This window comes from Hyperoodon ampullatus (genome assembly GCF_949752795.1).
Source record: "Hyperoodon ampullatus genome assembly, chromosome: 13".
Taxonomy (NCBI): Eukaryota; Metazoa; Chordata; class Mammalia; order Artiodactyla; family Ziphiidae; genus Hyperoodon; species Hyperoodon ampullatus.
Genome location: NC_136926.1, coordinates 9,196,222 through 9,213,973, shown reverse-complemented (window position 1 = coordinate 9,213,973; position 17,752 = coordinate 9,196,222). Strand labels below are relative to the sequence as shown.

The following is a 17,752-nucleotide window of genomic DNA, read 5'->3' as shown; positions in this document are numbered from 1 at the left end:
ATTCTAATGAGCTTTTTCCCTGCACAGAAAACTTCTCCCTCCCAAGAAGCATAATGGATTTAAAGCAAATTACATTTACTTGAAAAGCAGCTATTTCTAGATATGGTTGTTGTATAAGAAGATGTTTAGAAAACCAGCAGCCCATTATCCATTTCAAGGAAGTCCAAGACAATATCTTCATAGGCTTAAGTGTGAAAATGAGTTTGAGGTGCAAGTGAGCCAGTAAATGGGTGGGGGGCTAGCTCAGCCATCATTAAGTGTTAGAATGTAGAAAAACTGCCATTATTCACGTCCTCTTCACTGTCACTTGCAGTTGCCAGACTGTGGAAAGGGTGGTTGAAGTGTTCTCGTTGGTCAGAAGAAACTGCTCCAAAGAACATGCAAGAAAACTGGAGGGGAAAAAAGTAACTGTACTGTTTATTCAAAGCAAGTTAGTGCTCATCAAATACCCCTTTTCAGAAACTCAGCCAAGGTGGTCTCCCTAACTTTAATAGTGATGGTTCATGAAATACCCAGAACCTTCTTGAGTGACCCAAAACATCCTAAAATAAAACCCTTCCCTGGACTCCAAAGGCACACAGTGTGGGATCAGTGGTCTGCTTCTGACTACCTTGCCTGAGCCATTGAAACTAACACCAGGGACTTCCCTGGTGGTCCAGTGGCTAGGACTCCGCACTCCCAGTGTAGGAGGCCCAGGTTCAATCCCTGGTCGGGGAACTGGGTCCCACATGCGGCAAATGCAACTAAAGATCCCACATGCCGCAACAAAGATCCCGCGACCCACAACTAAGACCCGGCGCAGCCAAATTAGTTAATTAATTAATTTTAAAAAGAAAGAAAAAAAGAAAGAAACTAACACTAAGGCTGTGGGAGACAGAGATAAAGGGAGACACTGTAGGCCATCCTGCTCGACTCCATCCATCTTCTCTCCTTCCCCTCCTGCTGCGACAGAAGCAGCTACTCCTGACTAGAGCCAGTCCTTCTCTCCCTGTCTCTGACTCCCAGCCCCTCCCATGCCTCTCCTCTACTGGATAAAAATGTCAGCATTTTAAAATAATTAAATGTCTCTCATTAAAATATATAAATAGCCTCATTCCCTTCCTCCCTCCATCCTTACCTCTGCTGTAGAGTTGTCTACACTTGCTTTCTCCCTTTTCTCATTCTCCTATTCTTCCATCCTATCTAAAAAAGCTCCTGACCCTCACACGGAAGCACTTCTCAAGATGGTCACCAAAAATTGCCAGATCCTTAAGCCAATTACCATTTTCAGTCTCCATCCCACTTGATAGTCACTCGGACACTTTCTTCTCAAACCTTCCTCATGCTGCATTCTCCTGGTTGCTCTTAGACTTTTTAGCTGGCTTACCCTCTTCTACCCAGCCTTTGAATCAGGGTTTCTCAGCCTTAACACTACTGACATTTGAGGCCTGATGCTGCTTTGTTGTGAGGGCTGTCCTGCTCGTGGGAGGATGTTGAGCAGCATCCCTCGCCTCTGCCCACTAGATGCCAGTAGCACCCTCCTTCCTGAACTGTGACATCCAGAATTGTCTCCAGACACTGCCCAACGTCCCCTGGCCCTGGTTAAGAACCACTGCTTTAAATGATGGCAGTACTCTCCCCTGCACCCTCTCCCTAGGAACTTTCATTCACACTGCTGGCAGAAATTACTATGTATGTATATGTCAGGGAGTCTCACAGAATTTGAACTTCATATATCCTACTACCTACTTGATTTCTGCCACTAAACATGTCCAAAATAGAATTCATGACCTTAGTGAGCATTGAACCTGTTGCTCCAAACCTTGATACCTCCTTTTCCCTTAAGCCCCGTAACCAATCCATCACAGAGTCCCGCTGCTTCTACCTCCTCAATTAGCTGTCTACTTTGGCCACTTCTCTCCATTGCTACTGAATCACCATCTCTCAGATGCCACAACTGAACTTCCATTCTTGCCTCACTGCATCCCATTCTGCACATAGTAGCTGCAACTAAGGTTATCTTTCAAAAATTCAACTCTGGCAGCCCTCCCTGTTAAAATCCTTCAAATACTTTAAATGCCACAGTACTTTATATGGCCGTTTACATGGCTGTTTACATCTGGCATGAATCGGCACTCACCAATTACTCTAGTTTCATTCACCCTGTGCCATTGTTTCACCCTGCCTATCTGCCTGCTAACCACACTGGTCATCCTCCAGTTCCTTAAAACCAGCACGCTCCCTCCATCACAGGGGCTTTTGCACATGCCACACATCCACTCAACTCCCCCCACTACCTCATCCTTTCCAGTTCAGCTCAAACACCAATTTCAAAGAAGACTTTCTGACCTCCTAGATTAGGTCAGTTCATACCTTAAATCCTCTCAAAGCACCTTAAACTTTTCCTTTATTGAACTTACCACAGGTTTTAAAAAATTATCAAATATTTAGTCATGTGACTATTTGTTTAATGTCTATCTCTCCCCGAGTCTATAATCAAGTTTAGGAACCTTTCTTGTTTATTTTGCATACCATTGTATACCCCACATCTACAACACAAGGCCCTCAACAAATACCTGTGGGAGTTGCATGGTAGGTAACAAGAATGAATAAATGAATGATTCCTGTTCTTGGCTCATCCTCACACATCAGAAGGTGAAGATGCCCTCTGCATGGGGCAGTTCTGACAGCAGCTGTTGAACCCTTGCTCCAGATGAAACACCCCAAATTAGCTGTGATATAGCCTGTGGTAGGCAGAATGATGGCCTGCCCGCACCCCCAAAGATGTCCATGTCTTAATCCCAGGAGCCTGTGAATATGTTATATCACATGGCAAAAGGTAATTAAGGTAGCAAATGGAATAAAGTTGCTAATCAATGACCTGGACTATCCAGGTGGGCCCAGTGGACTCACAAGATCCTTAAATGTGAAAAGCAGAGAAGAATCAGCATCAGAGTGAAGCAATGTGAAAAGGACTTGACTGGCCATTGCTGGTTTTAAAGCTGGAAGGAAACCACAATCAAAGAATGCAGGTGATCTCAAGAAGATAGGAAAGGCAAGAAAGCAGATTCTTCCCTAGAGTCTCCACAAAGGAACACAGCCTTGCCAACACCTTGATTTTAGCTCAGTGAGACCCATTTTGGACTTCTGAACTGTAAGATAATTTGTGTTGTCTTAAGCCATTGAATTTGTGGTAATTTGTTATAGCAGCAATAGGAAACTAATACACTGGCTTTGATTTTAATTGGAGGCATAGTCTCAGTTGCTTCTGAAGAGTCTAGTGTTAACCAAGGTCAAGATCCAAAGGCTGGAATTGACCTAATAATAGCATCTGTGTCTGTTCAATGTATAATATCATGTGCAAATAGCTCTTCATAATGCTTACTGTGCTATATTAAACTAAAAACCTACTAGTTTACTTTGGACTTTGAGAGCTGCCCTGAATTTGCCTTTGACTTAAGATAAATGTCATTTGCTACCCCCTCTTTTCCCTACCTACTCTTTGGCCTTTAAATCTCTCATGGCTGGATGATCAAGCCCTTCCCTGGTATATAACAGTCTTCTAATGGAGAAAGTTTATGAATGGCCATACAACTTGGAATTAGTCCAAGTTCTATACAAATTGGGTAAGAAGATAAATTATTATAAAAATTTTAAAATAATATTCATATTCTCTTAAAAATAGAACTACCATACAATCCAGCAATTCCACTCCTGCCTATTTTTTGGAAAAAAAACAAAAACGCTAATTCAAAAAGATATCTGCACCCCTGTGTTCATTGCAGCATTATGTATAATAGCCAAGATATAGAAGCAACCTAAGTGTCCACCGATAGAAGAATGGATAAAGAAGATGTGGTGTGTGTACACAGTGGAATATCACTCAGCCTCAAAAAAGAATAAAATCTTGCCATTTGCAACAACATCAATGGACCTAGAAGGTATTACGTTCAGTGAAATAAGTCAGAGAAAGACAAATACAGTATGATTTCACTTATATACGGAATCTAAAAAGCAAAACAAATGAACAAATGTAACAAAACAGAAACAGACTCATAGATACAAAAAACAGGTGGTTGCCAGAGGGGAGGGGTGTGGAGGGATGAGTGAAATAGGTAAGGGAGATTAAGAGGTACAAACTTCCAGTTACAAAATAAATGAGTCATGGGGATGAAATGTACAGCGTGGGGAATACAGTCAACAATATTATAATAACTTTGTATGGTGACTTTGGTCTTTGAAAACTGCCCTAAATTTGCTATTGACTTATTGTGATCATTTTGTAATGTATAGAAATATCAAATCATTATGTTCTGTACCTAGAACTAACAGAGTGTTGTAGGTCAATAATACTTCAATAAAAAATATGATAATAATATAGATATTTCCCCCATTTTGGTGCCCCTGAGAGCTGTATATAACTTATTGAAAATCCACAATGGAAGAAAATATTGGTCATTTGAATATTAGAATATAGTAATACTCCTCTACAACAGTTTAATTTTGAAAATGCCCTTTCCCAAAGTAGAATACTGCCATAGTATTTATCTTTTTAAATAAGGTGAATTAAAATTGATTTCATTTTGTGATACTACTTGAAGGATTTAAAATTTTTTCTTAGCCTATCCCAAACCGGGGCTGAAGGTTTGCCAACCACTGGTATTCCTAGTGCATAACTAGGAATACAGAGATGAGTAAGACTCAGGCCTGTCCTTGATGAGCTCACAATCTACCTAGTGGAGTAACAAGCATATTTATTAAATTATTACGTGACATTAATAATGAATAAAACAAACAAAATGATTTGATTAGAATGAGAAGACTTCAAAAAGAGACGTATCACTTGAGCTGGGCTTTGAAGGGTGGGTAGGGGTTTGAATGGTGAAAAAAGGAATACTATCACCCCAGACTGTAGGAGCAATAGTATGAACAAAAGTAGAACACAAAAGCATTTGCTGAATGTTTCCACTAAGATCAGGAACTAAGCAAGCATGCCCACTCTCTCCACTGTTAATGTTGTACTAGAGATTATGTGCTAACACAACTGAACAAAAGAGTCAGTTGGAGAGATTAAAGAAGAAATGAAACTATCTCTATATAAAAATGACATATAGCATGTCTGGAAACCCTGAGAGAATCAATGATAAAACTAATGGAAACAATAAAATAATTCAGCAGGGTAGTAGGATATAAAATTAACACACAAAAAAAGTATCCTTCATATACGCAAACAACAGGCAGTCAGAAAACATAATGGTAGAGAAAACTATTCACAATAGCAATATAAAAGGTTAATTACGTAGGAATAAACTTAAATGTGTAAATGTATATGAGAAACATTTTAAGACACTCCTGAGAGACACAAAAGTAGACCTAACAAGTGGAAATATATTGCCTGTGTTTGGATAGAATGACTCAACATCATAAAGGTGTCTCGTAACATCTCCAAGTTAACAGAAATTTAAGGAAATCCCAATTAAAAAAATACCAACAGACTTTTTCTGGAACTAGATAAGTTGATATTAAAGTTCAAGTAAAAAATACACATTCAGGAATAGCCAGGAAAAACTGACCAAATCTTCAAAGGGATACTAACTCTACCAGACATTAAAACATACTCTGAAGGGCTGGAACTGGACCTCAGGGGAGGAAATGAGAAGATTTTATTAAATACCCTAGGGAAAGTCCCTGAATGCCATTCCAAGGAGTTTAGGTGAAATCCTATGGGAGAAGCAGAATGATCCAAGAGACAATAAAAGCAGGAGAGTGATGTATAACAATAACTAACATTTAATGAGCACTGACCATGTGCCAGCTCCTTGTATTAGCCCAATTAATTTTCACAACAATTCAATTGGGTAGCATTATTATTATTCCCATTTTACTAACAGAAAGAAAACTGAAGCAAAGATAAGTAACCTATCCAAGTTACACGGCTAATAAGTGGCAAGACAGAGATTCCAACCCAGAAACTCTAGAGCCAGTGCTCTGGAGTCCTATACCTCATTGTAAATATAAGGTCTCAAAAGAATCTTCTGGTACACTGTGGAGGAAACCAGAGGAGAATGGATGCATGGAGGTCAATCAGAAGGCTCACCGTAGTTCATATAGAAGATGATAATGGTCTAAATTATTTACCCATAATGTAATTTCATTTTTGCAGGAGTTAAGGCAAATAATTCCCTTTAAAAATAGAACTTTCTTTTTAGAATTTAGAATTTAAGTGACATGATAGGAAATTTGAAGAAAAGAGTGCTGTAATGGTACTCATGGAGCTTACAGCTCTAAATGTCACTTTCCCTAGTGAGGAAATTGGCAATCTTAGTGAATTTCAGGGAAGTGAAGCAGCAGGAAAATGTGTTCCTGTTGCTGCCTGCGAAAAAGTAAGCGCAATATGTGTGACCAAAAAACAGGACGAGGAAAATGTTTCTGTATAATGAAAAGACAGATTTCAGTTTTCACTTTATGGCCAAGCTAGTAATTCACGAGAAAAGAAAATTGCCATAAGTGCCAGGCATATAACAGGTATTCAATAAACACTGTGGCATCAAACTGAATAATAAGTGGAGTTTACTATCCAATTTTACTACCCTAAATGTCTTCATACAGTGTAAGTAGTGACTTTTAGTAATATTATTTCTCCTTAGAGTTATTTCTAACTCTAAGAAACTCATATTTCCAAACCAATAATAATAACAACAGCAAAACAAGCTTGAATAAAACATTAATATAAACATGTAAAATAGTGACTATCATTATTTGATACTTCTAATAAATTATGTTTATCTTTAGTTCAGTGGATTTCTTAAGGTTTAACATTATAGCATTTTGTGAAGTTTATCATCCATCTAGTAAAATGTTGGTAACATAATAATGTTCTTAACTGGGACACCACTATGAAGGAATTTGTGATGTTTGTTGTGATGAAATTTACATTTGTACTACCATGAATAAAGGATTTCCCAACCAAACTTGAAAAATAAAATTAGAAGAACATGTATTTTAGATAACAAAGTATATGACTTTAGCATATTATTTGTATTCAAAGATAATTATGCTATAAGAAATCATAATTTAGGGGCTTCCCTGGTGGCGCAGTGGTTGAGAGTCCGCCTGCCGATGCAGGGGACACGGGTTCGTGCCCCGGTCTGGGAGGATCCCACATGCCGCGGAGCGGCTGGGCCCGTGAGCCATGGCCACTGAGCCTGTGCTCCGGAGCCTGTGCTCCGCAAGGGGAGAGGCCACAACAGTGAGAGGCCCGCCTACCGCAAAAAAAAAAAAAAAAAAAAAGAAATCATAATTTATTCTTTAAAACAAGTGACTCAAATTTCTATTTGAATATACTTTGTTAGAATTACTCAATGAGCAATTTAACTATTTTGTATTGACATTCTGTAAATCAGCCTTTTCTCCATGTCAGACTGGTTTCACCTCTCCCCTATCAAAAAATAATAAAATTAATTTCCCGGATATTGGGGGTGGGCTGAGGCAGGGAGATTGCAAAGGGAGACGGATGATGAGAATTCTTGACTGAGATGCAGCTGTGTCTCAGTGTTTTTCTTTTACCTTCCTGAGATATGAAGATCTTGGCACTTCCTCCGTGTCACTGACACTGCTTTCTGGTACTTCACTAATGTCTCTGTTCTCTCTTGCTGTTAAAGGGCTGCCACAGTTTTCCAATGAAGAGATGTTCGTGCGAGTCTCAGAATAAAGCCTTTTGGGTACTGCTTTTCTTGAGATATACTCTGCATCCTTGCTGGTTGCATTTTTACCAGCCTCTGAATTTGAATGTATCAGCTCTGACCTGAGGTATTAATAGAGATTAAGTGAATGAACTGTTTACTTTGAAAGATATATTTTTATATAACTAATGGATCAATATGGGATGACAATAACACTGGTTTAGGGAATATACTGAAATAACATTGAACTAATTGTTGAAAGTTAAGATTTACATACATGATTATTTAGAAATTCTCTTGACAGATTCAAATTTTTCAGTAAAGCAACCCAATGTGTATGAGACAATCTTGTGACACGGTAATAGGGTGAAGTTAGAAAAAAAGTCAAATAAATTACAATATATCTGTATGATAAAATTGTATAGAGTCATTAAAAATCATGTTTCCAAGTTATTATCAGCAATACTGGAAAATGTTCACAATATAATATTTTGTGGGAAAAAACAGAATACAAAACTACATATGCTATATGACCCAATCTTGTTTTTTTTTTTTTTTTTTTTTTTTTTTTTTTTTTTTTTTTTTTTTTGCGGTATGTGGGCCTCGCGCTGTTGTGGCCTCTCCCGTTGCGGAGCACAGGCTCCGGACGCGCAGGCTCAGCGGCCATGGCTCACGGGCCCAGCCGCTCCGCGGCATGTGGGATCCTCCCAGATCGGGGCACGAACCCGTGTCCCCTGCACTGGCAGGCGGGCTCTCAACCACTGCGCCACCAGGGAAGCCCCCCAATCTTGTTTTAAAATGCAACTGTATGCAAAATTAAAAGTCTGAAAGAAAACACAGTGTGCCAAACATTAACAGTGACTATCACTAGACGGTCAAATTGTCGGTGTTTTTTAATTTATTCTTTGTACTTTCCTTCATTTTCCAAATTTCCCATAGTAAGTTTATGTTAGTTTTACAATGAAGCACCTTCCACCAAAAAAAAAAGTTATTAAGAGACAAAAGGGGGAGCTCCCTGGTGGTCCAGCGGTTAGGATCCGGTGCTTTCACTGCCGTGGCCCAGGTTCAATCCCTGGTCCGGGGAACTGTGATCCCTCAAGCCGCACAGCACAGCCAAAATTTAAAAAAAGAAAAAAAAAAAAAAAAAAGAGAGGGAGACAAAAGGGGAAAAAAAGAAAGAAAAGCAATGGCTGTTTCTCTCTCTAAGAAAGAGAGTTCCGAGTAGTGAATACAAACTTTCCTGTGAACCTTAACACTATATCACTCCTAAAAAACAACTACTGAAAATGGAAATGAGTTTTAGGTAACAACAAAGATAAACCAGGCAGTCCTGTTAAATTGTGATCGTAAGAGAAAAAGCAAATATCTAGTGAAAGATGGGTGATATTTCTCTATTACAGTTAGGTCTTCCTGGAGCTTTCCTGATTCAGTTAAAATTTCTGATCTTCTAATGTTTTCATCCTCAATTGTTTCCTAAATGAATGCCATTGAATTATTTCAGAATAAGACTGCAATGGCTTTATCCCAACCAATAAAGACGTTAAAACATGGCCTTACCTTTTTCGTTTTTGTGAAAGACACAGTGATTGTGGAGAAGATGCTCTACTTGGCTCATAAGCTAATGTAGCCAAAATAAAGTTGGCTTCCAATAACATATCGTCAATACTTAAAGCCATGGGTCTAAAAAAGGCAAAGTCAGAGCAAACATCACACTCATCACACTCACACTCATTTTCTGATGGACATTGGGAAAACATTAAAAAATGATACTTAATTTTGGAGTAAAAAGAAACAGTAAAAGTCTTGTCTTTTCACAAATCGAGACAGTCCTAAGAACTAAAAGGGTCCTTAGAAATCATCACATCCAATTTCATAAAACACATTCATCCTAGCCCAATCTCTCTGAAATTTTAGTTCTGAAATATCATATGAAGTACCATAGTTTCATAGAGATTTAACTTGTTTAAGCCATGTATAATTTTCTAATTTGGCAATTTATTCAGTATGTCAAGTTTATAAATGTTTTTACTCTTCAGAATAATATATCTTTCTAAATCAAGTTACCAATAAAAAGAACTCTAGGTTATGACATCTTTCAAAATTTTAGTTTGATAAGTGTTGTTAGTAAAGTTAAGGAATTCCTGAGGTGTGAATTAATTTCAAAGTGAACCAAAGGGTTTTATTATTAATGTATGACAAAAGAAAAAGAAACAAACTCAGAAATTTCCTAAGGACCTACTTCCCAGGAAAATCAAAATGAATGGCTATAGGAGCATGTGTAGCTTCTGAAAATGTCAGCATTCCCTGAAAGGAAAAAAAGGGGGAAAAATGTGAAATCTTTATTAAAAATTACCATTGATAATTCTAATTGGACACAAATTTTGGTTTACCTTCAGTTCTTTGAAGCAAAATGTTATTTCAGTGTTGACTCCAATTTGAAAGAAGTCAAACTCATCTGGCCCAACAAACATCTCACTGTATACAGAATTGGTCAAATCTGCTCAATGTTATAGGAAAGTAAAGAATAAAATTAGTTCCAGAGGTATTTGTTAAATTTTGATAAGAAACTATAAGCATAAGTGATAAGTTAAAAATAGCCACAAATTCTCTGACATTCCTTCATTGAGAGGTGGGGTCTATGTCTATGTCCCCTCCCCTTGAATCTGGGGTGAGTGGGCTCTTCATCTGCTCTCACCAACAGGATATAGTGGAGTGACCTGGTGCTAGTTTCTGGTCTGGGCCCAGGCCTTAAGAGACTGGCAGCCTCCACTTCCTCAATCCCACAAGCCACACAGGGCAGCCAAAAAAAAATCAACTTAGAATGGGAGAAAATATTTGAAATCATATATATGAAAAGGGGAGAAAAATAAAAAGACAAATAACTCAAGTGAAAAATAAGGGATGTGAATGTGAACAGACATTTCTCCAAAGAAGATATAGAAATAAGCAATAAGAACACAAAAAAAGATACTCAATATCATTAGTTGCTAGAGAAATGAAAATCAAAACCACAATAAGATAACACTTCACACCCACTAAGATGGCTATCGTCCAAAAGACAGACAATAACAGAGGTGTTGAATTTTTTTTCCCCCAGAGGTGTTGAATTTTGTTCCCTAATATTTTATTAAACTTTTATGTGCATTTTTTAAAATGAAAATATGATCATACTATGCATACCATTTTATAGTCTATTCAATAATATATCCTGACTATTTTTCCATGTCAATAAGTACATTTTCCTAATTATTTATGTGTTGGTGCTTTGTGTTTTCCACTACAAAATTAACTTCAATAAACATCTTTGACATACACACCCAGAGAGAAAGAAAAGTATATATACACACACACAAGACTTCTTTTTTTTTTTTTTTTTTGGCCACGCCACATGGCTTGCGGGATCTCAGTTTCCCGACCAGGGCTTGGACCCAGGCCACAGCAGTGAAAGCACCGGACCCTAACCATTAGGCAACCAGGGAACTCCCAAGACTACCTTTAATAGCTTCATAGTATTTCACTAAACCAATCTCCTGTTGTCAGATCTAAGGTATATAGAAAGAGATGAACCAAACTATTGAGTCTCTAGACAGTGGGATTTCAGGTGACTTTATTAGTGCTTTTTATGTGTTTTTAATTTTCTTCAATGAACATGAATTATGTAAGTGTAAGAACAGAGGAGAAATGGTATATATATTTTAAAAGGACCAAACAATACCTTACAAATACCTTCATCTCAATCAAGAAGGCTCATGTCATGACTTGTGGTTGCCAGGGGCAGCAGGGTTTGGGGGTGTCGCTGGATTGGGAGATTGGGACTAGAAGATGCAAACTATTATATAGAGAATGGATAAACAACAAGGTCCTACTGTATAGCACAGGGAACTATGTTCAGTATCCTGTAATAAACCATAATGGAAAAGAATATGAAACAGAATATTAAAAAAATTAATTAAAAAAAAAGGCTCATGTCACTCCCAGTGTGCTGGCATACAGTAAGTTCAATAATAAAGTTAAACAATTGGGTCCCCAGTCAACCATAGCTATAACTACTCATTAGAAAGCTGCTCACAAGGGACAGTGTCTGAATAAATGGCCATTTATTCAGAGATGGCATTATGAATATAAAACAGACCCTTTCACTAGCCAAGCATATATTTTCCAGATCATGCACCCCTGAGTGCCAAAACGGAATGCTAGATGGGACTTTGAGAGAAGCAATAAGAGCACAGTGATAATGAGACTAAGCCCTGGAGCCTGACAGTCTATATTCAGATCATAATCCACCACTTATAAACTGTGTGACAGCAGGCAAGTCACTTAGTTTCTCTGTGCTTCATATTCTTCATATAGAAAATGGGGATACTAATAGTACCTACATCACAGACTTGTTACAAAGATCAAATGGATTCAGAAATGTAAACCATTTAGAACAGAACCTGGCACAAACTAGACCCTGCAAAGTCATCTGACCCAACTTAAGCCCTGGTTATACTGGTTTTTCACTTCAAAATAATGTTTCTTCCTTTGTATTCTTTCTTTACTGCTATCACCAAAAAAAAAAAAAAAAAAAAAAAAAAATCCAAGGTCAAAGAGTCTCAGACAAGTGGTGCCCAAAATACCCTAGTAAATTTCCTTAATAGCAAAACTCCTGACTTAATCATGCTTTAGTTTCTCCATTCCATCTGTATAACTCTTAGAAGAGCTGACTTAATATTCATGTTGGGGCTTCCCTGGTGGTGCAGCGGTTAAGAATCCACCTGCCAATGCAGAGGACACGGGTTTGAGCCCTGGTCCAGGAAGGTCCCACATGCCACGGATCAACTAAGCCTGTGCACCACAACTACTGAGCCTGCGCTCTAGAGCCCACCAGCCACAACTACTGAGCCCACGTGCCACAACTACCGAAGCCCATGCACCTAGAGCCCGTGCTCCGCAACAAGAGAAGCCACAGCAATGAGAAGCCCATGCATTGCTAGGAAGAGTAGCCCCCGCTCGCCGCAACTAGAGTAAGCCCACGCACAGCAACGAAGACCCAACGCAGCCAAAAATAAAATAAATAAATTTATAAAAAATAATATTTCATTCATTAAGAAATATTCACATTTTCTGCCCTATATATTTGCCATCTGGAATATCTTACATTTCTAACTTAAAGTTACTTTTCCTTTTTATGTGGTCAAAGATCATCTCAACTGGATTGCTGGCCTCTTAATTTTTCTTTATGCTAAATACAAAGGATGAGAAATAGACCTTAAAATTTTAACTGAAAAAATATTTTTCTCAGTAACCATTCTAATTTTATTTTTTAAATAAATTTATTTATTTGTTTATTTATTTTTGGCTGTGTTGGGTCTTCATGGCTGTGCGCAGGCTTTCTCTAGTTGCGGAGAGCAGGGGCTACTCTTCCTTACAGGTTTCTGTGAGGTGCACAGGTTTCTCATTGCGGTGGCTTCTCTTTGTTGCAGAGCACAGGCTCTAGGCATGCGGACTTCAGTAGTTGTGGCACTCGGGCTCAGTAGTTGTGGCTCGTGGGTTAGTTGCTCTGCAGCATGTGGGATCTTCCCAGACCAGGGCTCGAATCTGTGTCCCCTGCATTGGCCAGGTGGGTTCTTAACCACTGTGCAACCAGGGAAGTCCCATTCTCCTAATTATAAAACAGTCTGAATTTCAAAGCCAAGTATTTTAATTACTGATTGTGATAAATTTCTCAGGTCTCTTAAAAATTTTAATGATCTTTCTACATTTTACTGCCTTTTAGACAAGAAAAAGTATTATGTCACTAATATTTACTGTATAACCGTACAGTAATCAGGAAAGCCAGGAAGTAATATTCCATCAAAGCACAGTGACAGATATAATCCTTACCCATTGATTCCTCATTAGAACTCTTAATGCAAACGTTCAGTGGAGTAACAGCAAGAGTAACTTCCTCTTGACTCGATGTAAAAAGAACAATTGCCTCAGCAAGCACTCTATAAAATGTAAGGAACAGTAGTACATTATTTGAAGAACAAACAGAAAGAAATTATCATATTAAATGGGACTCATCTTTAACCTGGAAATAAATAGGTTTATTGTCCTGGATTTAGAAAAACCTACCCAAAAGACCTATCTGCATTCTTCTATATGAGCTGCTATATTTTTAGTATATCTTAAAATTACAACATTAGGAATCCCCTAGCGGTCCAGTGGTTAGGACCCGGCGCTTTCACTGCTGGGGGCTGGGATCAATCCTTGGTCGGGGAACTAAGATCCTGAAAGCCGCTCCGCTGCAGCCAAAAAAAAAGAAAGAATTACAACATCATTTGAAGGCCAAGAGAACAGCAAAATATATTCTAAGTAAAACATGTGAAAACTGCAGAATAAACCAAACACTAGAATAAAATATCTTTAATTCTATGCTTTCACATACCCAATACATTTTTTAAATGACCTGGGATCATACTCCTAAGGGAGATAGTAGAAAACGGAGATGTTCAAACAGAACTGGGGTGAACTATGCTGGAGACGCAGTCGAGGGGTAGAGGTTTACAAGCAGTCTGCTGCCTGTATTCTCTTTCCCTTTGTCACTTGTCCTAGATTATTAACTATTTCTTTCAAGGTTGTCCTGACATCCCAAATGCCCTTTCATTCTGGGCTCCCTTTTTTTTTTTTTTTTTGCGGTACGCGGGCCTCTCACTGTTGTGGTCTCTCCCGTTGCGGAGCACAGGCTACGGACGCGCAGGCTAAGCAGCCATGGCTCACGGGCCCAGCCGCTCCGCGGCATGTGGGATCTTCCCGGACCGGGGCACGAACCCGTGTCCCCTGCATAGGCAGGCGGACTCTCAACCGCTGCGTCACCAGGGAAGCCCTGGCCTATTTTTTAAATTGAGGTGAGGTCAGATAAAAATGAGATTCTTAGAATTTCTGTAATGTTAGTGTTAACCTGCTACTAGACATTAGATTAGGAGAGTTTCTCGATGCCAAAATGTCAGGAACACCTACCAAGTTAATCTGGAAACTTTTCCAGTGTTAAGGGAGAGGTGTTGTACAAGATACTAAACAACCTGATACCAAAAATGACAACATGAATGTGCAATTCAAAAAGGAAGAAAAATACAAATTGCTAATAAATATATGAAAAGATGCTCAAACTCCCTAGTAATAAAATAAACACCAAAAAATGATTTTTTTTAATATTAAAAAAAAGACTATGTCTTCCATAATAGGAGTTTCCTTCTCTCCCCCTCCCTCTCTCTCTCTCTCTCTGGTTACCAGGTGCCATGCTGTGAGGACAATCGGCCAGCCTACAAAGAGGCCTGCATGATGAGGAACTGAGGCCTACCAGCAACCACATGGGTGAGCTTAGAAGCTGACTTTCTGAGGCCTCCCACAGCCATGTCAGTGAGCTTGGGAGTGAATTTCTCCAAGTTCAGCCTTCAAATGAGACCACAGCCCTGGCTGATGGCTTGACTTCAACCTCATGAGAAACCTTGAGCCAAAAGCACCCAGCTAAGCCACACTTATTATTTTGAAGTAATAAATATCTGGGTTTTTTTAAAGCTTTAAGTTGTGGGGAAATTTGCTTCACAGAAATAGATAACTAATACACTATCTTATGCACTACTAGCAGCATTGTTTGTGATGGCAAAAAGTCAGAAACAACCAACTTTTTCACTAATAGGGTAATGGGTAACTAAATTATGGTTCACTCATACAATTAAAAATTATGCAATCATTAAAAAGAATAAAATTGATTTAACTAAACTGACATAGACACTAAAAAAGGAAGTTGCCAAACAATAAGTATAGTAGGACATTTTCTTTTAAAAAACTATGTATGTGTCTAGTAGGTGACATAAATTTGAGAGAGAAGGAGAAAAAGAAAGAAAGATATCCATAGCTATAGGGAAAAAGAAAGTTATAGAAAGACTGGCTATAAATAGAAGATGATATAGAAGGATTACACCAAATTGTTAATAGATGTTAAACCCCTGCCAAGTGGGATATATGCAGCAAGTAGAGGAGAAAGACTTCCATTTTTCATCTCTGCACTCTTCTATAAATTTTAGATGTATTGCAAGGAGCATGTATTTCTTTTGTAATTTAAAAAACAATAAGGATAAAATATCTTTTGGCTTATAAAGTAATTAATGTTTAAGCTACAGCTTAACTGAAAAATTGAGTACCTTTCACTGACAAATATGTCCCACTCATTCTCTAGAAAAAACAAACAAACAAACAAACACTTAGGGATAAAATCAGTTCGTGTAAAAAGTGTTAAAATTTCCTCATGCTGTGTGTGTTAAGACTCAGATAGAAGGCACCATATAAATGCAAAGTATTATTAGATAATATATTTTTCTCTTAATACCACTTGATGTAGAAAGCCACTGATGGGATACTTCTAGAACATTTTGGCCTCTAAATTATTATTTCTACCATTAGGCAGTTATTATTATCTACTTTTATCTTTCTCAAGGTTTCCTCTTGATCCTGTAAGGTGATTTCTACAAGTCCAGTGTTAGCTTAAAAAAATGTAACTGATTTAAAAACTCTAGGCTATTAATTCTTTACTCTGTGACCATAATATATTCAGAAAAATAAAAATAAACAACAGAGAACTCATTACCTTGGTTGAATCACTAGTGTATTAGAACACATATTCTTTTCAAAAATAACTTGCAAAGGCCGACTTTCTTGAAAACACACATTATGAATCCTTTTAATACCTTAAAAATAATAAAGCAGCCCATTAATAATTTTAAGTGCAAAATTAACAGATTTTTTAAAGTCTTTAAGTTTCAGAGCCAGATTAAAATAATAAAATTAAAGTAATATTTAATATCTGACAGGTGCACAAAGCTTACAAGAAGCAGTATCCCTTAATGAATGTGTTTATCGCTCCCCAGTGGACACCATGTAACATGTCACACCCTCCAACCAATTAAGCAGTAGAGTTCCCACATTCTTTTGAAATACAGGTAATTTCTTAAATTGTGTGTAAAATAGTAATTGCCCACTACAGACCATATATCTATGATTCTTTTTCAATATTTTTCATCCAAACTGATATTTTTGGATGGGAACTTTAAAAGTAAAACCTGAGCATCCGGTCTGTGAATTCTTTCCCTCTGAGAGGAGGAGAGGAGTGTGGAGCAATAATGGCTACGTCCCAATGTACCAGCAACTGCAGGATATGTTGTACGTACATTACCTCTGATCCTCACAATATGCCTATGGGATAGGTACTTGATCTCAGAAGAGGAAACTATAGTTCTAGCTCTGTTAAATGACTTCAAGGCTATGCTGTTTTAACAAGTATTGCTAGAATTTGAATCTAAGTTTGTTTTATCTCTCTTTTTTTTCTTTTTTCTGAATCTGAGTTTGAGTATGGAGCCCGTGTAATAAAATCCAGGTGGGCTATAACTTTCTATAGCATAATAATGTTACAATGAGAATCAAAAGGATTCACTATAAACAACATTTCTCAACTTATTTTTTAACTGAATTAATAACAACAGCAATATTTATTATTTTCATAAATATTTACTGAGCACTTACTGTGTACAAGGCTGATCAGTTGTTCTTTTTTTTGTTTTGTTGTGTTTTTTGGGGTTTTTTTTTTTTTTTTTTTTTTTTTTTGCGGTAGGCGGGCCTCTCACTGTTGTGGCCTCTCCCCTTGCGGAGCACAGGCTCCGGAGCACAGGCTCAGCGGCCATGGCTCACGGGCCCAGCCGCTCCGCGGCATGTGGGATCTTCCCAGACCGGGGCACGAACCCGTGTCCCCTGCATCGGCAGGCGGACTCTCAACCACTGCGCCACCAGGGAAGCCCTTTTGGGGTTTTTTTGACCGTGCAGTGAGGCATGTGGGACCTTCGTGACCAGGGATCGAACCTGTGCCCCCTGCATTGGGAGTGCAGAGTCTTAACCACTGGACCGCCAGGGAAGTCCCTGACCACTTAGTTTTTTTTTTTTTAATTAATTAATTTTTTTTTTTTTTTGCTGTGTTGGGGCTTTGTTTCTGCATGCAGTCTTTCTCTAGTTGCAGCGAGTGGGGGCTACTCTTCATTGTGGTGCGCAGGCTTCTCGTTGCGGTGGCTTCTCTTGTT

The 17,752-nt window shown here is 38.3% G+C and overlaps 1 protein-coding gene across 1 annotated transcript in view; it reads right to left on the bottom strand.

Annotated features, from left to right (window-relative positions):
• Positions 1-260: 260 nt before the first annotated feature.
• The window catches only part of RAD9B (RAD9 checkpoint clamp component B), a gene marked incomplete at its 3' end in the record, with an annotated part of 30,899 nt that continues 13,407 nt past the window's right edge, over positions 261-17,752 (bottom strand). Inside the window, exons 5-11 of the mRNA XM_079717054.1 lie at positions 16,273-16,372; positions 13,527-13,633; positions 10,052-10,158; positions 9,901-9,965; positions 9,219-9,341; positions 7,546-7,783; positions 261-389 (exon numbers count right to left, since the gene is read on the bottom strand). Of these exons, the coding sequence (XP_079573180.1) occupies positions 261-389; positions 7,546-7,783; positions 9,219-9,341; positions 9,901-9,965; positions 10,052-10,158; positions 13,527-13,633; positions 16,273-16,372 (869 nt within the window). The remainder of the gene's footprint in view (positions 390-7,545; positions 7,784-9,218; positions 9,342-9,900; positions 9,966-10,051; positions 10,159-13,526; positions 13,634-16,272; positions 16,373-17,752) is intronic.